This window comes from Cebus imitator, unplaced genomic scaffold (assembly GCF_001604975.1).
Source record: "Cebus imitator isolate Cc_AM_T3 unplaced genomic scaffold, Cebus_imitator-1.0 Scaffold437, whole genome shotgun sequence".
Classification (NCBI taxonomy): domain Eukaryota; kingdom Metazoa; phylum Chordata; class Mammalia; order Primates; family Cebidae; genus Cebus; species Cebus imitator.
This window is the reverse complement of record NW_016107752.1, coordinates 1,274,108-1,297,208: the sequence shown is the minus strand read 5'-3', so window position 1 is coordinate 1,297,208 and position 23,101 is coordinate 1,274,108. Positions and strand designations below refer to the sequence as shown.

Genomic DNA, 23,101 nt, shown 5'->3' with positions numbered 1-23,101 from the left:
AGTTTCAGATCATTGCGGAAATCAACACAAAATTCTACCTATTTAGGAATCAGGCCGTGCAAAATCTACAGTACTAAATGTGAACTCAAATCCTGTGATGGTGACCGTCGTGGTGGTAGTTGTTGTTTTATAAATATCAGCAGGCACACATCTGGGACTCTAGTGCTTGCCACAATGTCGTTTTCTGGTTGACATATATCTAAGAAATGCGTATATTAACACCCAGGCTATAGAGCCAAGCACATTTTAGTGCCGGCTACAGCTGAAAGAATATGTTTCCATTCCTTGTCCATCTGTTCTTGGCAACATAAATTTAAACTAGAAACACAGAATAAGTTTCATGAGAAATATGTCTAAATGGGGGTTAGAACAGTAAGGTGGATGCTCTATGTTAACATTTGATTTTGTAGCTAAAATACTGTTTTTACTTGGAGTAATCTCATGCTACAGCTACAGCTTAAAGTTAAAAATAATAGATTTTTATTATTCACTTAAAAGTTTGGTGGGTTGGTCACGTATTGTTCTTAAAGTGCTTTTATTAAATTTCCCTACCATCCTGGGCTTAATGATCTTTGAGATTGCAAAGCACTGTTTGCTGCCACACAGTTGAACTACACTGAAAATAAATCTTTAGCATCTCTAAACTCTATGCTAAAATGGAGTCATGAGTGAGGAGTGAGCACATTCTGTACAAAGTAGATTCCCTACAAAACACATTTGTTTGCTACTCTATGAGTCCGACCTCAGCTATGACCAACTATTACGTAGGTACCTTGTATAATAATCATGCCTCCCATTGTATTCTACTCCTTTAGTTTTCCTGCTACTCAACAATATAAAATTATTTATTTACATTTGAAAATGCACAAAAACACATATGAATATTAAACTGGAAAAGAACCAAATATGTTCACCTAGACTTCAGCCTCCACATCAAGGTTCCCAGCCCTCTGAGTTAAATAGGTGAGCAGATGGGCTGTCACTGTGTCTTGTGACAGGAGTGTCTGGGATTCTGTTGATGTGAATTCAACTTCTGCTTTCTGGCTGAATGCAAATACTCAGATGGAAAGGAACCCTGAAGCTCACACAGTCCAACCCCCACCTTTATGTTAAGATGATTTCTAAAATTTTATAAAGTCTGCCCTATTCATACGATTGATTTATCAAATGTAGCATAGTGCATCAAAGCAATTGGGTTCACAGACTGGTTCTGTCGCTTTCTAGGTATGTGAATATGAATAGTTATTAACTTCTCCAAGGTTAGCTTCTCTATCTGTAAATGAAAATAATCACATTTATCTTAAATTGGTCTGGGGCAGGAGCAAATGAGATAGTACAAAGCAGTTAGTCCTAGTAAATACTCAACAAGTCATACCTCTTACTATTAGCCCCTTTCTAATATCCTCTGCTAGAAAGAATAATTATTGCATGGGACTAATTATCTAGTCTACTCCAAAACAGTATTTTGGTAGAATATTGCTTAACATCAGAAAAACATTTCACAAAACTACTATTGTTTCTTCTTTGCACAAAGTTGAACTTCTGCACAAAGTAACCTATTACTGTGGACAAAGTACTCAAAGATCTGAGGACTCTATCCTCTAATGTATAAAATGAGAAGCTTCAACTCCATGATCTCTAAGGTCTCTTGTTCGAGCAACTTAACAAAGTCATGTTTGACAGCATATCCTCATATTTTATTTATAGTGTTGAAATGTGTATTTGCTGCCAAATGTCTGATGTGGGATGTATAAATGGTCCATATATACATGTGGAATAACATTAAGTTTGTTGATGTTAAAAACTACTGGTATATATATATTTTTTTTTGGTATTATTTGGCTCAGAATCTGTGCTTCCCATTTTGTTTTAGAATAAGCTGACAGCAAATCATTTTCTACAGAACCTCAAGGTTTAGTTAAACTGAGAGTTATAAAAGTAGGCCATCTTTTTATTACTTTAGGTTTCTAAGACAAGCTTTTTTTGTGAAGTGTCTTTTTTTTAATCTCCATAATATCGAATAGTATTAAATTTTGGACATATGTGTACACACTGTAACTTAAAAGGCATCTGCTTTCTTTCAGATCTGAGCGACCAGCTGCTGGAGGTGGTTGGCTTGGAAGGAGCCATGGAGATGGGGCAAATATACACAGGCCTGAAAAGTGCTGGCCGACGACTGGCTCAGTGCTCCTGCGTGGTCATCAGGTAGTTCTCTTTCTGTAATTGACAAAGGAGTTTGATATGGCAGAGCCTCAAACTAATTAAACGTATGCGGATCTCTGATAGTAACATTGTCTTATTTGGGCTCCAAATGATCAGTAATTAATACTAATATATTTCAAAATAATGAGCATTGGCAGATTTTATAAAATACTGGTTACCTATTACTTATCCGGTTTGGTGGAATCTGATTCTCTCTTGTTGACTACCATGGACACATTGATGCACGAATTCAAAGATACAAATTCAATGGTTTATACTCACATTAGTTTACTGAAGTCCCAAAGTATTTACTGGGCTAATTATGTAATGAAAACAATGATGAGACACCATTGTTTCATGGACTGAAGTGTCACAATGTTTCTATAAAATTAAATAAAAAAGTATTGTGCAGTAAAATTTTATATGTTTTAAATTTGAACTTTTTCAAGTATATTTTTCCCCAAAATTTCACTGCAGGAGAAAAAAAATAATAATAAAGGTCTTCTATCTCTTTTTTTTTTTTTTTTCGAGATGGAGTTTTGTTTTCTTGTTGCCCAGGCAGGAGTGCAGTGGCACTATCTTGGCCCACTACAACCTCCGCCATTCTGGTTCAAGCGATTCTCCTGCCTCAGCCTCCCAAATAGCTGGGATTACAGATGCCCACCACCACACCCAGCTAATTTTTGTATTTTTAGTAGAAACAGGGTTTTACCATGTTGGCCAGGCTGATCTTGAACTCCTGGCCTCGTGATCCGCCCAAATGAAACCATGGATTGTAGCACAAACATAGCTGATGTTATTTATCTGAAAGTGTTGGTGATGGAAAATCTGAGACATCAAACACCTTTCTCCCGGTTTGCAATGCAGAGTTATGAAAACAAGGAAGATGTTTTGGCTGTGGAAATTCTGATCATGCCATTAAACATAAACCTTGATATTTTTCTTTGGCATCCAGAATATTTTTTAATACCACCACATTTACCAGGAAGTTCAAAATATTCTTGTGACCAAGGTACTTTTCAGGGTATTTATTAATAGTGGAGAGTTGAAGCTCCTTTCATGGGAGATAAATTTAGAGCCCAACTATTACCATATTGCCTTCCCTGGTCTCATCATCTTATATCTCACATATAGTCTGTAATATAAAGTATTTCAGTGCTATACCTAAAATGAAATGTTCTCCTCCAGGACTAGCAAGTCTCTGCCAATGCAAATTGATGGGGAGCCATGGATGCAGACCCCATGCACAGTGAGTACAGAGTAGTTGATGTGCCGTGTTTTGCTTTCCTCTATGACTAAATAACCACAATATCTGATTTTTTTCTCTATGTCTTTTCAACGTATGAGCAAATAGTCTTGTTGTTGTTGTAGTTGTGTGTCAGAGCCACTTAGGTTTTAGACATTATATACCCTTGGCAATGATTTAGCTCTTGAATGTTTGTGATATCCTAAGTATAAATAAATCTTTTAAATAGGTCAATTATAAGCTATAGACCAATTATAAACTCTGGAACTAAACCAAAATATTAACAAAAGTTTCTCTTAAACTTTTTGTGTTTATGTCAGAGCACCTCATGAAAATATTATTCACCAGACCTGCAGACATAAGCTTAAATCTGAATTTATTTCTCATCTGTTCTTTTGCCTCCATTTGGGGATTTGAAGGCTTTCTTCTCTGCAGGAAAAAAGAAAATTCTCTCCAGTTTTTACCATAGTTGTTTTTTCCAGAATGAGATATTTAAGTCAGACATTTTGCCCCTCTCAAAAAAATTCAATTTTCATTTGCATAGTGAATATTTTATTACATTTCAAAAACATGTTAGGAACTGCTTTTGGCACTGAGAGTAGAAACATGAACAAGACCAACAATGTAATTTTTTCAAGTTACTTACATTCCACTAACAGGGGACCAAATAAATAAATATATGATAAATATAACTTCATATTGTAAGAGTGATTTTAAAAAAATAAGGAGAAATGATGAAGAGAAACTGGATTAAATGTGGCAAATAGTTCTTGAGATAAGTGGATCTGAGAGACATCTTTGAAAGGACTGAGCCAAAAGCTCAGTATGAAATCAAAAAACAAAAATTAGCCGGGCATGTTAGCACACACCTGTAGTCCCAGCTACTCAGGAGGTTGAGGCAGGAGAATCGCTTGAAGCCAGGAGGCAGAGGTTACAGTGAACCAAAATTTTGCCACTGTGTGTCAGCCTGGGTGACAGAGTAAAACTCCATCTCAAGAAATAAAAATAAAAATAAAATGAAGGCACTGAGGATGGTGTGACCAAAGCTTCTAGAATTAGGGGAGAATTGTAAGAGATCAAGTAGGAAAGGTAGATACATAGACAGAAAACAGATCATGTAGAAAAAATGATGGTAAAGAGTTAAATTTTGATTCTAAGCCTAATAGGAAACTACTGAAAACTGTAACCATTATCCGATTTACATTTTTTAAGTCTACAGTGGCTGCTCTGTGGAGGACTGATTGTACTGAGCAGCAACTGAGAGATTGGTCTATCCTAGTACTCTGGGCTTAGGGAAGGATAACAGCAGGGAAGTAAAATGAAAGTGGATGAATTTAAGCTGTAATTCTGGAGGTAAAACAGGAAAAATTGACTAATGAGTTCCTGGGGTTGCAGGACGGGGGAGGAGGGAAAGAACTGAATCGAAGTTAACTCTTTTTAAATTTTTTTTTTATTATTATACTTTAAGTTCTGGGGTACACGTACAGACTGTACAAGTTGGTTACATAGGTATACACGTGCCGTGGTGGTTTGCTGCATCCATCACTCCGTCACTTACATTAGGTATTTCTCCTAGTGCTATCCCTTCCCTATCTCCCCATACCCTGCTATCCCTCCTCTAGCCCCCCACCCCCTGACAGACCCTGGTGTGTGATGTTGCCCTCCCTGTGTCCATGTGTTCTCATTGTTCAACACCCACTTACGAGTGAGAACATGCGGTGTTTGGTTTTCTGTTCTTGTGTCAGTTTGCTGAGAATGATGGTTTCCAGAGTCATCCATGTCCCTGCAAAGGACATGAACTCATCCTTTTTTATGTTTGTATAGTATTCCATGGTGTATATGTGCCACATTTTCTTTATCAAGTCTATCATTGATGGGCATTTGGGTTGGTTCCAGGTCTTTGCTGTTGTAAACAGTGCTGCAATAAATGTACGTGTGTGCGTCTTTATAATAGAATGATTTATAATACTTTGGGTATGCAGTATACCCAGTAATGGGATTCCTGGGTGAAATGGTATTTCTAGATCTAGATCCTTGAGGAATCGCCACACTGTCTTCCACACTAATTTACACTGCCACCAACAGTGTAAAAGTGTCCGTATTTCTCCACATCCTCTCCAGCATCTGTTGCCTCCAGATTTTTAATGATTGCCATTCTAACTGGTGTGAGATGGTATCTCAGTATAGTTTTGATTTGCCTTTCTCTAATGACCAGTGATGATGAGTATTTTTTCATATGTTTGTTGGCTGCATAAATGTCTTCTTTTGGGAAGTGTTTGTTCATATCCTTTACCCATTTTTTGATGGGGTTGTTTTTTTTCTTGTAAATTTGTTTAAGTTATTTGTATATTCTGGATATTAGCCCTTTGTCAGATGGGTAGATTGCAAAAATTTTTTTCCCATTCTGTTGGTTGTCGGTTCACTGTAATGATTGTTTCTTTTGCTGTGCAGAAGCTCTGGAGTTTAATTAGATCCTGTTTGTCCAGTTTGGTTTTTGTTGCCATTGCTTTTGGTGTTTTAGTCATGAAGTCCTTGCCCATGCCTATGTCCTGAATGGTATTGCCTAGGTTTTTTTCTAGGGTTTTTGTAATGTTAGGTCTTATGTTTAAATCGTTAATCCGTCTGAAGTTAATTATTGTGTAAGGTGTAAGGTTAACACTTAACTGAGAATGATAGTGTCATTTACTGAGTAGTTAAAATTCAGAGAGAAACTGGTTAGAGAGCAACAGGGAAGCTCCTAATCTTGCGCGTTGTGCTAAATGCTCATGTTATATGTAAGTATTTATTAAATTTTCACACAAATTCTAAATAATGGAACCACCCTTTTTTAGATAGGAAAAATACAAGTTTTAGGAGGTTAAATAGCATACTCAAGGTCAGGTATGAAGTAGATATGGAACTAAAATCCAAGACTCTAATTAAAGCCTATTCTCTCAACCACTAGTTTAGACAACTGTAGCTACAGATTTCAAACAGCACAGATTAGCATGTAAGAAGGTTTTTCATTTTACCTTTGTAAAATGGTTTTACTCTGAAGCTATTGGCTCAAACTTTGTGTATAGCACATAAACATAACTTTGTAGTTGTTTCTGGTGTATTTGTTTAGCTACCTGAAGATTACATCTTTTTTCCTCCCTTCACCAGCATGTATACACATACGTCTTTTCTGCAGTCTTTCACTCTCCAAATGACACTTCTAAATTCACATGATTATATTCATGTGGATGTTAAAGATGTTGTTAGTGATGGTGATGGTGAGAGTGATAATGTTGTTAGCAGGGGCGGTGATGGTTATGTTGGTGGTGAGGGTAATAGTGACTATCGCGATGGTGGAAATAGTGGTAAAACTTGGGGTGGTGGTGCTAGTTGTAATGGTGGTAGTTGCAATGCAAGATAGTAGTGGTTGGTAGTGGTGGTGTTTTTAATGAAAAGTCACTTTTCCTTGGCCTTGGTAACAAAAGAATAAGCAAATCAAAGACAGTAAAACCAACTAGCTGCCATAAATACTCTGTATTATTTTGGACTCTTCTCCGGAGAAGAGACACTTAGCCCTTATGCCATGTTTTAAGTTAAGAAGCAGTCACAGGTGTGATAATATCGAACATTTATTAAGTTCCCAGAATGTCATGTACACTGTGAGACACTTGACCCATGTTGACACATTTAATTGTCACAAAAAGCTTATGGTTATCCTTGTTTTATGAATGAAATGACTGAGGAAGACAAAGGTTAAATAGTTTGTCGATTCTGCACACCTAATAAACAGCAGAGAGGCCGGGCATGGTGGCTCAAGCCTGTAATCCCGGCACTTTGGGAGGCCGAGGCGGGTGGATCACGAGGTCAAGAGATCAAGACCATCCTGGTCAACATGGTGAAACCCCGTCTCTACTAAAAATACAAAAAATTAGCTGGGCATGGTGGTGCGTGCCTGTAATCCCAGCTACTCAGGAGGCTGAGGCAGGAGAATTGCCTGAACCCAGGAGGCGGAGGTTGCAGTGAGCCGAGATCACGCCATTGCACTCCAGCCTGGGCAACATGAGTGAAACTCCGTCTCAAAAAAATAAATAAATAAAATAAAATAAACAGCAGAGTAGAAATGGAAACCCAGGCAGTCTGGCTCCAGCATCTGCATGCTTCATCTCTGCTCCTCATTGTGAAGCTCAACAAAAAATGGCCCCAGTGCCTACTGGAGATCTCCCTCCAGAGTGTGTGACCTTTGGTAAATGACTGACCACCCTTCTCTCTGACTACGTTTCAAGCTTCTCCAGCTTGAAAATGTCTGCCTATTGAAATTTAATTAATGTGTTAGAATAATTTTAGCTTGTTCAACACAAGCACTTTTAATACTAGTTTTGTAAATTTTTATTTCAATAAGTAATAAGACATTCATTTCACCTGGTAACGATCATGATTTACAATTGTTAAATTAACAATAATTTTTAGGTAATTTATATTTAATTTTCTTCCCTTGTAAACTCACTTACTCATTTAAAACATTTATTGCAGCCTACAGCAGGCCAAGAATCATAGTAGACTGTGGCTCATTATTGTGATTGTACATTCTGGCATACTCTGTTTTTCCTAGAGCCACATGGGGTTCTGAACTTTAAATTTCACTGTAATGGAAGAGAATACTTAGTATTCATCACACTGGTATGGTACTATGGAGTGTTTTTTGCTTCAATTGAATAACACAATATTTTTCTTACAGAACATAAGAATGCTACAATGTTAAAATTCTCTGCTGAATTTAAATATCTGTAAGCTGATACTCAATTTATGAAGGCATTGCTCTAGACATAATTTTAGAGAACAGAACAGAACATAATTTTAAAAAACAGAAGTTCTGTTTTTCTTTAAGTAGAGTAAGTAAAATGGAAATATCAATTAATGTCTGCTTAAAAATCAAGACAATATAAGTTTTGGAGCTTGTGGGTAGTGATGATAACAAAACAACGTGATAGTACTTGGGGCCATTGAACTGCACGCTTGAAAATGTAAGTTAAAATAGTGAATTTTGTGTCACGTATATTTCACGGTAATGAAAAAGTCATTGAGAAAATAATATATAACATTTATTTATGAATTTCACCAATGTTAAGTTGAAAGATCAGGAAAAGAAAATACCAAAGAGCTTAATACTAACTCTTCAAATACATATTTTATAATTATTTTTAGGACATTCTTAATTCTGTCACCATAGAGCCATTAATATAAACTTGTTAATTGCTCCTGTGTTCCTTGTTTTGTAATAATCACTGAGTTAACACCGAATGATTTTAGCCATATAACAATTGCTTGTGGGACTAAGCATACCCAACTAAAGAGAATATTAATTCTGGAAGAGCATATATTGAAAATAGTTTGAGAAGAGCTGTCTTTAGACCAGACTCCAGAGCCTATTTTCTTCTTTCTTTTTCCTCCCCCATCCTTCCTCTTGAGCACACAGAACATATGATTCTGTAGTCAATGTGTTCCTATAATGGGAAGAAGAAAGAGCAGCTTGGGGTGGAGAGTAGCAGGGAATAGATTGGTAGGATAGGAGAGGACGTAGACTAGGTCAGATTTTATTTTGTATCTGTAAAACCAGCACCCCTTTACTACCCATTTATTTTAAGTGATACATGACCAGTAAGTTTTATTAAGTGAGAAATGACTATACAAAGCCTCAGGAACCTCAAATTTATTTTAACTAAAATGGGCTCATCATGTGCCTCTCCACATCACTCCTTCCCCAAATAATCTGGTCTTCTCACATCCTAGAACTGTGATACTTTCCTATATCATACTGAGATAGTGAACCATTGAAACACCTGGTGTTTCCTAAGGTAGAAATCTGAAAGTCATCCTGCTCTTCTCTCTGTAACCTCAAATCCCGTTTACATGTCCATATAATGATATGATGTATTTCTGGAATCTTTGCCTTTCTTTCCCTACTGCCCACTGTCTTAGATTTGGCCTGTTTCATTTCTGTCTCATTCCTGGAGAAACCACATCGATATTTCCCATCTCAGTGTTTGTTTTAATGAAATCTGTGCTGCACGTTTCCATCAGAATGGTCACTGTAAAATATGACCCTCACCATGACACTCTTCTACTTAAAATATCCTTAGTTACTTTCTGTCTGATAAAATGTAGTTTGAGTGAGGCTTCCTGTTTTACCAACGTAATCTCTTACTTTTTAAAAGTCTTTTCATGTATTTCCTTCTTGTCCAAACAAATTTGTCTTCTTCTTTAGTTTATTAACCCAACTAATTTTTTGAGACTCATTCCCTGCTCTCCCTCCTCCATAAATCCCGCCCTGAGCACGACCCCTCTACTTCTCCACTGCTTTTTCTCCAAATAGCCTAAAAGCTCGCCTGAATGTTTCACAGTTTTATCAAAACACTAACAACATTACAATGGAATTGTCACTTCATATGTCCAGCTCCTTTAAACACAGGCTTACTGAGATCATGGACCGTGATTTGGGTCTTCTTGGTAGCCCCAGAGTATAGCACTGTGCCTCATACATAATTAGATTGCCAATACCAAGTGCATTTTGAATTTGCAAAATTCTGAAATACTTCTTGGGGTAGTATAACATTTTGCAAAAATGTTTTCTACTAAATCTTCTTGCACTGAACATAATGTAGGTTGGCTAGCAATTCATTCACATATTTTTATATATAAATACATGTAAAAGTTATTTTGAGTTATCTTTATTCATTATATTCTCAAAGCAAAGAATCTGAATGTTCAGAGGAGAAATTCTTTCTCAATCTCAAAAGATGTAATCCTTCTATTTCCTAAATGGCATGATTAAACTTCTTTGGGCCACTTGCCTCTGCATTATCAATTATATATTGATTTTGCACAATCTAAAAGCTGCATTCTGTCAATTATGTGAAATCTTAATTGGCATAGATTATTATTCATGACACATATATGAAAAGTAATGCCAACAAGATTTTAATGCAAAATTACTCTGGGTATTTTATGATGAAGACAGAAAAAACTTCTGAAACTTCCTTCCATGTTGCAGAGAAGAGAAAGGAAGTCATGAACAGATGATACATTAAATAGGAAAATGACCACAGAAGACTCAACACATGATAGCTGAGGCCACAGCAACCTCTAGAAAACATTTACATATGTTTTAACCTCTCTTTGCCTTTTTTCTTTATGTTCCCTGGCATAGTACCTCTTAAGATCTTGAACCTGTTTGCTCAGTCCTAGCTTACAACTACCTTCTACATGCAATTGTGCTCTGACCTGGTGCGGGACCAATCCCTACCAAGTCTAGTAGTCTTGGTATCTTAGATACGATCCTTTTAATTCCTGGGTACCCTCTGAGCACCTGCCTCCTGCTGCCCAGATTTCTACTGTGTGAGCCATTCCATGAGATGCTATTTTCTGACTTGAATGCCAGTTTCCCTCCCTGGCATTCCTCCTTGACTTGGACACTGACTACTGGCTTTGCTTTTGTTTGTGTCCTGTGTTAGGAAGACTTGATCTTTTCTCTATTGTCCTAGCCACTGCAGTTATTTGGAGTTCATCTTCATTTTGACACTTGTTTTTGTACACTTCACAACAACTTTAAAATGCAAATTATTTCAAAAGAAAAACAGTGTTCTGGAGCTTATTACATTTTTTATTTATATGATTTTTTTTTCAATTCTTCAAATTAATCACAATATTAAAGGGTTAGTTATTCTTTAATCACTTGCTAAATACACATTAATCTCAGGCCATTTAGATATAAATTGAAAAATTGTATGAATTTAAGTTTTTCAAGACCCAGCAAGTTAGAATCAGCTAGATAAAGCTTGCTGGATTTTTCAAAATATAAGAACAGGCTGGAGATATTTGGAGAAAACTCTGGTGACAATGTCTGGATAAAACCTTTACAATGCTTACCATGTACCAGTTTCTGTTCTATGTGTTCATATTTATTACTTACTTAATCCCCACAGCAACTCTAAGAAGTCAGAAAAGTTAATATAATCCCCATATTACAAATTTAAGAAAAAACCTGAAGCCAGAGAAGTCAAGTAACTTGCCCAAGGTCACACAGCAAAAGGCAAAAATAGGCCATTGGGTTTTAATCTCTTAATTATGATGCTTTGCTGCCTCACTCAGTCATTCTTCAGAGCCTTAATGTATTTCTAATACTAATAATTACAACCCTAACATTTAAAACAGAAAATCCCTTTTCGGCTTATTTATTTAATTAATTAATTTATTTATTTATTTAAGCTGGAATCTCACTGTGTAGCCCAGACTGGAGTGCAGTGGCACGATCTCAGCTCACTGCAACCTCCGCCTCCTAGGTCCTGGCTCAAGCAATTCTTCTACCTCAGCCTCCCAAGTAGCTGGGATTACAGGTACAAGCCACCATGCCCAGCTGATTTTTGTATTTTTTAGTAGAGACAGGATTTCACCATGTTGGCCAGTCTGGTCTTGAACTCTTGACCTCGTGATCCACCGGCCTCAGCCTCCCAAAGTGCTGAGATTACAGGCGTAAGCCACCGCGCCAGGCCTATATTATTTATTTTTACGTAATGCATATTTTGCTTCCCAGTGCAGCCAAAGCTATCCATCATATTTTTGACAGAATTACTACTGAACAACACAGCTCTGATGATCTTACTCCCTTGATCTCAAAGTTCAGTGCCTACTCATTTTACATAGAAAAAAGTATAGAATCCTGGTCATGGTATTAAATTACTCTCCCAGGACCGGCACCAGACTGCCCTCCCTCATAGGAACCACTTCCCAGAGTTTTGCCTTGCATGGTACTATATTTTTTGCCTCAAATCCTTACCCTCTATTTTGTGCTATCCAAATAGAGTCATTCAACCTGGTGTGGTGGCTCACGCCTGTAATCACAGCATTTTGGGAGGTACAGGTGGGCGGATTGCCTGAGGTCAGGAGTTCAAGACCAGCCTGGCCAACATGGTGAAACTGCATCTCTCCTAAGAATACAAAAAAAAAAAAATTAGCCAGGTGTGGTGGCACGTGTGTGTAATCCCAGCTATGCGGGAGGCTGAGGGAGGGGAACTGCTTGAACCAAGGAGGTGGAAGTTGCAGTGAGCTGAGATCGCACCATGGCACTCCAGCCTGGGCAACAGAATGAGAATCCAACAAACAACCACAACAACAACAAAAAAAAAAACAGAAAGAAATAGATTCATTCTTCTGGTGTCCAGGCTGGCTACCATCAAATCTGTGGCTTCTTCCAGTAGTTATCTAGGACCCATGGTTTGCATTTCTTTCATCTAATCTTTACTGATGGTTTATTAATTTCATATACTTAATTTTTCCCTTTTACTCAGATTGCCTGAATTAATTATTCTATCCTATTGAGATATATGTATAAGTTATTTCAAAATTTTTCTGGAAGGCAATGAGATATAAATACATACACACTAAAAATAAAATAAAATCTCTTCCTTCAATGCCAAGCTTAGAAGCAATTTCCTCATGAAGCCTTTTTAACTTCCCATCTGTCAGAAATATTTGCCTGATCCTTTGTATTCCTGTGGCTCTGTTGATATCTTATCAGCATTCCAATTCACAGACTTGTATTTCAGCTACACATGCCTGCGTCCAGCTCTAACTTAATTGTAAGCATTTTTAAATTTTATCTTTAATTCCCCTTTATACTTTGCAAGTGTCTTTTTACATAGTACGATTTCTGATAAGAAATTCATAGCCATTTGAATCATTGCTTCGCAATATGTAATACGTCATTTCTTTCAGGCTGCTTTCAGAATTTTTTTCTTCGTCTTTAGTTTTCAGCACTCTGACTTTGATGAGTCTGGGCATGGGTTTCTTCAAGTCTATCTTGTTTTAGTTTCACTGAGCTTCATGAATCTGTAGCTGTATGTTTTGCCAAATGGGCACATCTCCAGCCATTATTTCTTCAAATATTGACTTCTACACCACACACTCTCTCCTCTCCAAAAACACCTCTGATGCCGTGTTAAGCACTTTATGTATTGTCTCATAGATCTTTGAGTCTGTTCATTTTTTATTTCCTTTTATATTTTCTGTGGTTTACATTAGACATCTATACACCTGTATTTGAATTCACTGATATTTTTCTCTTTTATCTCCATTCTGTTATTGAGTCCTTTCAATTTATGTATTGTATTTTTAAGTTTTAAAATTTCCAATGATTCATATTTTAAATATCTTTCTATTTCTCCGTTCAGACTCTGTGTCCTTCATTTCAAGAGTGTCTGCCATTACTTCTTAGAGCATGGTTATAATAGCTCTTAAGTCTTTGTTTGTGAATTCCAACAATTGTATCATCTCAGGATTTGCATCATTGGCTATATTTCCCTTAGGGTATTTTTGAGATTTTTCTATGATTAATATGTTGAGAAACTTTATTATATTTTGAACATTTTTAATATTGTGTTATGAAACTCCAGGTATTTTCAATTCTTGTGGGAAATGTTAATTTATTGTCGTTGCTGTTATTATTTTAGGAGGTAGTTGACTCTGTGAGGTTCAGGTTACAAAAGCTGATCTATCTTCTGTGAGTTGTGGTTCCAATAGGTTTGGCTTTCAAAGTGTTTGCAGTGTTATTCAAATTCATTTTACTTGTAAAAGATCCATATGCCTGTCTGAAAACTTGGTGGTGGCTTACCCCAAACTCAGTTCTTAAAGTCATCAGTATGTTTGTTAAGGTCAAATATATGCATACACAGCTCAGGAGATCAAACACAACTTCATAGGATAGGTTTCTTGAGCCTGCTCCTCTCCATGATCTCTCTGACATATCTTTACTCTCAGGGCTCTCATACTGTTTCTCTGACTAGGAGTCCAAGGCTTTAGATTCCTTGCTTTGTCATGTATTTCCTGAAGTGGCATCAGCCTCCAGGGCTTTGTGATAAAGGAATATAGAGAGAAAAAGCAGTAGGGATTCCCCTTGCTTTGGGGAACATAGTTTCTCTAGTCAGAGAAAAGGTGTTTCCTCCATTGGAGTTTTAGTTTCCTTCCACTGCCATGGAATTGCCAGAGGACTGGGATGGAAATGATTAACAGAATTTTTTTTTTTTTTTTCTGTTTGAGACAGAGTCTCATTCTGTTGTCCAGGCTGGAATACAGCATGTGAACTTGGCTCACTCCTCCCAGGTTCAAGCAATTCTCATGCCTCACCCTCCCTGCTAGCTGGGACTACAGGCACGCACCACCATGTGCAGCTAATTTTTTTGTACTTTTAGTAGAGACAGGTTTTCACCATGTTGGCCTGCTAAACTCCTGAGCTTGGGCAATCCTCCTGCCTTGGCCTCCCAAAGTGCAAGGATTACAGGCATAAGCCACCCACTGCTTCTGGCCTGATTCACAGAATATTTTTCCCACTCACTCTGATCTGTAGGGTCCTTCTTTCCTATTCCTTGTACCTGTAGGGCAGGGTTTTTCTTGGAGCTTTCTATCTGTACCTGGCATACAATTCCAGTTTTTGGTCTGCTTTTAAGTCCAGACCAGGAGATACAAGAGGAGAGAAAAAACTACTCATCACTGGTTTCATGGTACTTCATGTTCTGGTTTTCTTCCCCAATCTGCCTTGTATTATTTTCTTTTCAGCAACTTCACGTATCTGCTCCCTATGTCCTGTCTAGGGTTTATAGTTGCATTCAGTGGGAGAGAGAGAGTGAAGAGTGCTTACTCCTTCTTAACTGAAATTGGTACCTACACTCTCACTCCATTAGATTTTCTTGTTTATGGCTATTTGGAGATCTGGCTAAATTCTCTCCATCAGATTGGCGTATTATCAGCTAGAAGTACTTATGTGCTCACTTGGAGATTTCATAGATTATTCTCAATTTTCATATGTATTAGACTAAATAAGTCTAATACATGCCCTAAACCTTGAATCTTAAAACATACCCAATTGAGAAAATATAACTAATACTTTTTCTACTCTTGTGCCCTACATTTAAGCAGTTTGAGACAGCATTTACCATGTTGAGAGACAATAACTGACCAAAAAAGCTTAGTAGTTTTTACTCACTTGTAACATTAAGGTTTTCCGTATTTCTATAGGCGAGTAATGATGTGGATGACCACATAAGATTTTCTTTTTTAAAATTACATTGTAGGCAAGCACATCTTAGGACTATTCCAAGTGAGTTATCTGTTAGTATGGGAGACTTTTAGATGATACGGACGAGGTGAGGTCCACGGTCATGAAGCAAAGAGTTACACAACTGAGACCGTTCCTCACTTTTCTTAATCCTGAAATTGTCTTCAGTTCATTAAGCTTGTTTGCCTAAGGATGAAAAGTTTAGAGAGGAAGAAATACCATGCTTCTGAAGCTTTCTGAAATGCACAGTGATGAATCAAGGAGCACAGGTGTAAAACAGACAGGAGTCCAATGAGACTCCTTTATATTTTGACTTTCTTTAGCAGTTCTAAACTTAGCAAACACAGCCTAGGGCATCCAGGCAAAGAAGCAACATAAACCATTTTAAGAAAAGATTGTTTTAATGGTCCTTTCAAAGGCCCATTCAAAGTTGAATATCATGAAAATCCTTTCTATTTCAAATACCATTTAAATGAGCCCTTCCCGTAATATATATTAGAAAATATAATGGTATCTGTTGATCACTTTTTTTCCCATAGTTTGTGTGCTTACATCTTAATTTTTAGTTCAAGAAACACTAGGTATTTTTAAATTTAACTTGGGGATAGAACTATGTTTCTTGACTAGAAGTCACGAAAGTCTACATATAAATAGTAAAGGAGAAAATATAGCAGGAATAGGGCAAATTTGAGAAATTAAAAAAATCACTAGACTTTACATTTTTTTTTTTTGTGATAGGTAGATCTCCCTTTATCTACTACTTAAATTAACTGATCACAGACCAGAGGACTGGAAACAAATCAGTAAGTTAGACAACCTTACCACTCTCTTATTGAAGAATCTCAGCCAATTTATTAAAACTTTTGTTTACCAGATTTTTATTTAAAACCCGTGCTAGATTCTACTATTTTAAAAGTTATTTTGAGAAAGTTGGCATCTGCAACTGAAATAGTCAAGTTTTCTAGCACTTTAACAGAAATTCAGTGTAGTCTGAGGTTAAAAATATTTTTCACTCCTTGAAAATAATGTTTTATGGGATATCAGTGAGGAAGGAAGGGAAAAAGTGCTTAAGAAGATTACTTTCCAAAGGGGTAGAAAATAGGAATGAGGGCTGGAATCCATGGTCTGTCTTTGTTTTTTTTCAGTGACTTCTGGACTTTGGAGAGTTATTTAACATTTCTTGGAATTATTTTCCTATTCTTAAAACCTGCTACCTACAAGTCACAAAGAAGTATCAAATGGTTGTTGAAAATTACCACACATCCAATTTAGTGACACTAAGAAAGCATTAATTAATTTCTGGTGCATATTAAGTATTGTTATATTTAATAATACATCTGAATTTTCCTTTTTCATAATTTAGACTGACTTCCCTGTAATCCCTAATTATCACCGCCAAAAAGTTAAACCGTGTTTTTCTACAGTGGGACAATATTTGACATCTTTGAGTATAGTTTGAAGTCCGGTAGTGTGATGCCCCCCGCTTTGTTCTTTTTGCTTAGAATTGACTTGGCTATGCGGGCTCTCTTTTGGTTCCATATGAAGTTTAAGGTGGTTTTTTCCAGTTCTGCGAAGAAGGTCATTGGTAGCTTGATGGGGATAGCATTGAACCTGTAAATTACTTTGGGCAGTATGGCCATTTTCACGACATTGATTCTTCCTAACCATGAACATGGAATGTTTCTCCATCTGTTTGTGTCCTCTCTTATTTCGTTGAGCAGTGGCTTGTAGTTCTCCTTGAAGAGGTCCTTTACATTCCTTGTTAGTTGTATTCCTAGGTATTTTATTCTCTTTGTGGCAATTGTTACAGAAAATGTAGCAACATTATTGTTTTCTCATGGTCATTTACAGTTAAAGTGATATTTTAAAAAGGACATCATTTTATCATATTTAACTTTAATAATTACATAAAAGGAAAATTATGGTAAAAGTTATCTAGAATAGATGCACCGAAAATAGTGTTCTGAAATAGTGCAATGAAAGTTACCCGCAGAGTTACTTAACTCTTGAACCTCCCAAGACCCTTACATTAAATTGTTTAGTTTTAAATATCATTAAAGAATTCTTAATGTGCCAGGTTGATTTTCTGGATAGTAGCCTTGTTTTGAAAATGTGAACCGAGTATTATTTTCTAATTAAAAGTTGCACGGTAACAACACTTGCTGACTCACTAGACGCACCATTTTTAAAGAATCTTAAGTTGCTCTAATGGCTTATTTTGCCAGGGGGACAGAAATCAACAGAAGAACATGTGTATGTATTTTTAGTGATGAAAGAGTAATCCATAAATAATCAGTAAGAAAATGGTTTAACAGGTAGATGTAGATAATGAATAATTTCCTGATGTGCCTAGAAACTGTGTGTTGCCTAATATTTAAATACTACAGATAATCTGTTACAGAAATAAATACTACAGTATTTTTGTTTGTTTGTGAGACAGAGTTTCTCTCTTGTTGCCCATGCTGGTGTGCAACGGCACAATCTCAGCTCACTGCAACCTCTGCCTCCTTGGTGCAAGCAATTCTTCTACCTCAGCCTCTCAAAAAGCTGAGATTACAGGTGCCCGTCAACATGCACAGCTAATTTTTATATTTTTAGTAGATATGGGGCTTCATACCATGTTGGCCAGGTTGGTCTTGAACTCCTGAGCTCAGGTGATCCTCCCGCCTTGGCATCTCAAAGTGCTGGTATTACAGGCGTGAGCCACTGTGCCCAGTCAGTTTGTTATTTAATAAGCCTAAATGATGATATTTTGAAGAGATAGAAAATTGTCTTCTGCCCTCTTGAAACATACTTTCATTTGCAGACTGCTGTTCTTGTGACTATATATTTTAGGGTGTGAGTGGTAGGGAGGCTCCAAAAGCGTCTTAGTTACCTAAATCTTCATTGGTAAATTCTTTTGCATAAATTTACATTTTTAAACATTTATTATTTTTCCAAAGACTAGCATGCTAGTGTTTAGCTGGGCATTATTTTGTGCAATTCCCCTGTTACTTTTGCATTAATTAGTTTTGTTTACCTGTGCATAATTTTGCCTAATTTCACAACAGTTGTTTTTTGTAATTGACAATGCAATTTACTGCATGTCTGCTTTCTGGCCCTCAAACAAGAATGTTAAGGAGTAAAGCACCAATCTTTTCATTTCAGATTGTTAACAACAACAACAAAAAGATTGATTGTGACTAATTTCCAATTAATTTGCAGTAGTTGCAGGGGAACAAAACCATTGCACCTACTAATTAAAATTTAAAATATTCCAAGGTGTCATCTTTAGGTGTCTCTGGAATATGTAATTTCCATTGTGGTTCATTGCTGGATCTCTAACACCCATGAGCTTGACAGCTCTATTAATTTAAAGTCTCAGTAATACCTATTAGTACAAAACATGAAAAAAAATACCATTAATCATTTATTTTAATTTTGCAGCTCTGTCATTTTCTCAGTATGTTTTAAAATTATGATGACACCATAATGTGCACAAATCGACCTGGATAAAGGGGAAATGGATCACACTACTTTGCAAAGATAGTGAAGTACATTACTAGAGCTTAATTAATGCCAAGCTGATTAGATATGATTGCGTTTTATACAAAAATATTTTTAAAAATCTTTTTCTCGTCATAGCATCCCAAATGTTGTTTACAATTAAACTTGTTTTCACAGTTCTTCACTTTAATACCTTCAATTTAGATATTGTTAAATGAATCTAAGGTTTCTTTTATTCTTTACTTTGAAACCTGAATTAATCTAGTAATTTGTTTCCAATTCAAAAAATTAATTTCATTTTAGCTAACAGCAGTATCTCCCATAGTCATATTCTCCTGTAGGTACTCCAAGCCTACGTTGGACACAGAGTCTAAAAACATGAAAGGTTAAAATTTAAATGAGGAATATACCTTATGTACTTATATTGATGTGACCCAAGCCTGTAAATATGATGCTTAACCAGAAGTTTGTCATTAGTTTGCAAGAGGACCAATATTCACATCCAGTTCAAAACTGAATATTTTTCTTGGGAATGGGCAAAATTGGAAATAATCTCCCAGTTGATGGGTAGCATCAGACTAATAATGCACAGGTTTGCTTTCAGCAGTTAGAAATCTCTCTTCTGGTGGATACAAACTGTAGATTCAAGGTCTGGGCCTGACTATTCTCACACATCTGCCTTCTGACCTTACCTTTTCTAACTATTCATTTTCCCTGATCTCTGATTTTATGTATTAAAATTAGAAAATGAGGCTACCATATTCTAAGCTCTTCATTAAGAGGTAATAATCTGTATCATTGAAAAACTTAAAAAGTGAGCCTTCTTATAACTAATACAGAACCAGTCTAGTGTTTCCTAGGGATATTCCTGGGATAGAATACCAATTTTTAATTACAATGAACTGACTAGAATGTCGTCGTTTATTATTTTTATTTCCATAAACATTCAGAACACTGTTGCGCATATTTCTTTTTAGGAGACTTAAACTCCAAGACTTTTTTTTTTCTGTTTTTCATTTAATTATACTTTATGTTCCAGGATACATATGCAGAACATGCAGGTTTGTTGCATAGGTATACATGTGCCATCATGCTTTGCTGCACCCATCAACCCGTCATCTACCTTAGGTATTCTAAAGTTATCTCTCCCCTTCCCCTACGCCCCACAACAGGCGCTGGTGTGTGTTCCCTTCCCTGTGCCCATATGTTCTCATTGTTCAACTCTCACTTATGAGCGAGAACATGTAGTTTGGTTTTCTGTTCCTGTGTTACTTTGCTGACAGTGATGGTTTCCAGCTTCATCCATGTCCCTGCAAAGGACAGAACTCATTAATTTTTATGGCTATGTAGTATTCCATGGTGTATATGTGCTACATTTTCTTTATCTAGTCTATCATTGATGGGCATTTGGGTTGGTTCCAAGTCTTTGCTATTGCACATAGTGCCTCTGTAAACATACATGTGCAGGTGCCTTTATAATAGAGTGATTTATAATCCTTTGGGTATATACTCAGTAATGGGATTGCTGGTTCAAATGGAATTTCTATTTCTAGGTCCTTGAGAAATCACCACACTGTCTTCCACAATGGTTGAACCGATTTATGCTCCCACCAACAGTGTAAAAACATCCCTATTTCTCTACATCCTCTCCAGCATCTGTTGTTTCCTGACTTTTTTAATAATTGCCATTCTAACTGGTGTGAGATGGTATCTAAATGTGGTTTTTATTTGCATTTCTCTAATAACCAGTTATGATAGGTTTTTTCATATTTTTTGGCCATATAAATGTCTGTTTATATAAAAGTGTCTGTTCATATGCTTCACCCACATTTGATGGAGTTGGTTGTTTATTTCTTGTAAATTAGTTGAAGTTCATTTTAGATTCTGGATGTTAGCATTTTGTCAGATGGATACATGGCAAAAATTTTCTCCCATTCTGTAAGTCTGCTGTTCACTCTGATGATAGTTTCTTTCGCTGTGCAGAAGCTCTTAAGTTTAATTAGATTGATTCCATTTGTCAATTTTATCTTTTTTGGACATTGCTTTTGGTGTTTTAGTCATGAACTCTTTGTCTATGCCTAGGTTTTCTTCTAGGGTTTTTATGGTTTTAGGTCTTACATTTATGTGTTTAATCCATCTTGAGTTAATTTTTGCACAAGGTATATAGGAAGGGGTTGTTTTCTGTCTGTGGCTAGCCAGTTTTCCCAACATCATTTATTAAATAGGGAATCCTTTCCCCATTGCTTATTTTTGTCAAGTTTGTCAAAGATCAGATGGCCGTAGATGTGTGGTGTTATTTCTGAGGCCTCTGTTCTGTTCCATTGGTCTGTATCTCTGTTTTCGAAGTCAGGTAGCGTGACGCCTCCAGCTTTGTTCTTTTTGCATAGGATTGTCTTGCTCCTTTTTCTTTCCATGTGAAATTTTAAAGTATTTTTTCTAATTCTGCAAAGAAAGTCAATGGTAGCTTGATGGGAATAGCATTGAGTGTATAAATTACTTTGGGCAGTATGGCCATTTTCATGTTGTTTCTTCCTATCCATGAGCAGTGGTATGTAGTTCTCCTTGAAGAGGTCCTCCACATCCCTTGTAAGTTGTATTCCAAGATATGTTATTCTATTTGTAGCAATTGTGAATGCGAGTTTATTCATGATTTGGCTCTCTGTTTGTCTCTTATTGATGTTTAGGAATGCTTGTGATTTTTGCACACTGATTTTGTATCCTGAGACTTTGCTGAAGTTGCTTGTCAGCTTAAAGAGTTTAGGCGCTGAGACAATGGGGTCTTCTAAATATACCATCATGTCATCTCTTCCTATTTGAATACCATTTATTTCTTTCTCTTGCCTGATTGCCATGGCCAGCACTTCCAATACCATGTTGAATAGGAGTGGTAAGAGAGGGCATCCTTGTGCCAGGATACCAAGTTTTCAAAGGGAATACTTTGTGCCAGTTTTCAAAGGGAATACTTCCAGCTTTTGCTCATTCAGCATGATATTGGCTGTGGGTGTGTCATAAATAGCTCTTATTGTTTTGAAATAACCCAAAGACTTCATTCTCTCTGTCACATTCAGGTAGACTGATCAAATGTAGGTTTGGTTTCACATAATCACATATTTCTTGGAGGCTTTGTTCACTTCTTTTCACTCTTTTTTCTCTAATCTTGCCTTCTTGCTTTATTTCATTGAGTTGATCTACAATCTCTAATATCCTGTCTTCCACTTGATCAATTCGTCTACTGAAACATGTCTATGCTTCATGAAGTTCGCATGCTGTGTTTTTCTGCTCCAAGTCATTTATGGTCTCTCTATGCTGATTATTCTCATTAGCATTGCGTCTAACCTTTTTTCAAGGTTCTTACTTTCCTTGTACTGGGTTAGAACATGCTCCTGTAGCTCCAAGAAGTTTGTTATTACCTACCTTCTGAACCCTGCTTCTGTCAGTTCGTCAGACTCATACTCTATCTAGTTTTGTTCTCTTGCAGGTGATGAGTTGTGATCCCTAGGAGAACAAGAGGCATTCTGGTTTTTGGCAATTTCATGCTTTTTAGGCCGGCTTCTTCCCATCTTTGTGGATTTAGCTACCTTTGGTCGTTGAAGCTGGTGTCCTTTAAATGGGGACTCTGAGGGGACATCCTTTCTGGTGATGTTGAAACTATTTTTTTCTGTTTTATAGTTTCCTTCTTACAGTCAGGCCCCACGGCTGCAGGTCCACCGGATTTTTCTGGAGGTCCACGCCAGACCCTGCTTGCCTGGGAATCACCTGTGAGCAAAGATTGCTGCCTGTTCCTTCCTCTTGTAACTTTGTCTCAGAAGGGTACCTTCCAGATGTCAGCCAGAGCTCTCCTGTATGAGGTGTCTCTTAGGAAAACCGGGGCCAGGGAGCCACTTGAAGTGGCAGTCTCTCTCTTATCAGAGCTCAAGTGCTGTACTGGGAGATCCATTCCTCCCTTCAGAGCTGCCAGCCAGAGATGTTTAAGTGTGTTGAAGCGAATCACACAACCACCCCTTTTCCCAGGTGCTCTGTCCCAGGAAGGCAGGAGAGTCCCTGAAGGGCTGCTTCCTTTCTTTCTGAGATGCCCTGCCCTGCAAGAA

At 36.9% G+C, this 23,101-nt stretch overlaps 1 protein-coding gene across 3 annotated transcripts in view; it reads left to right on the top strand.

Annotated features, from left to right (window-relative positions):
- LOC108290525 (diacylglycerol kinase beta) overlaps positions 1–23,101 on the top strand; it is a 535,319-nt gene that overhangs the window by 494,124 nt on the left and 18,094 nt on the right. For all 3 annotated transcript variants that reach the window (XM_017510376.2, XM_037732007.1, XM_037732006.1), the window contains 2 exons: positions 2,085–2,205; positions 3,391–3,451. In XM_017510376.2, the coding sequence (XP_017365865.1) occupies positions 2,085–2,205; positions 3,391–3,451 (182 nt within the window). The remainder of the gene's footprint in view (positions 1–2,084; positions 2,206–3,390; positions 3,452–23,101) is intronic.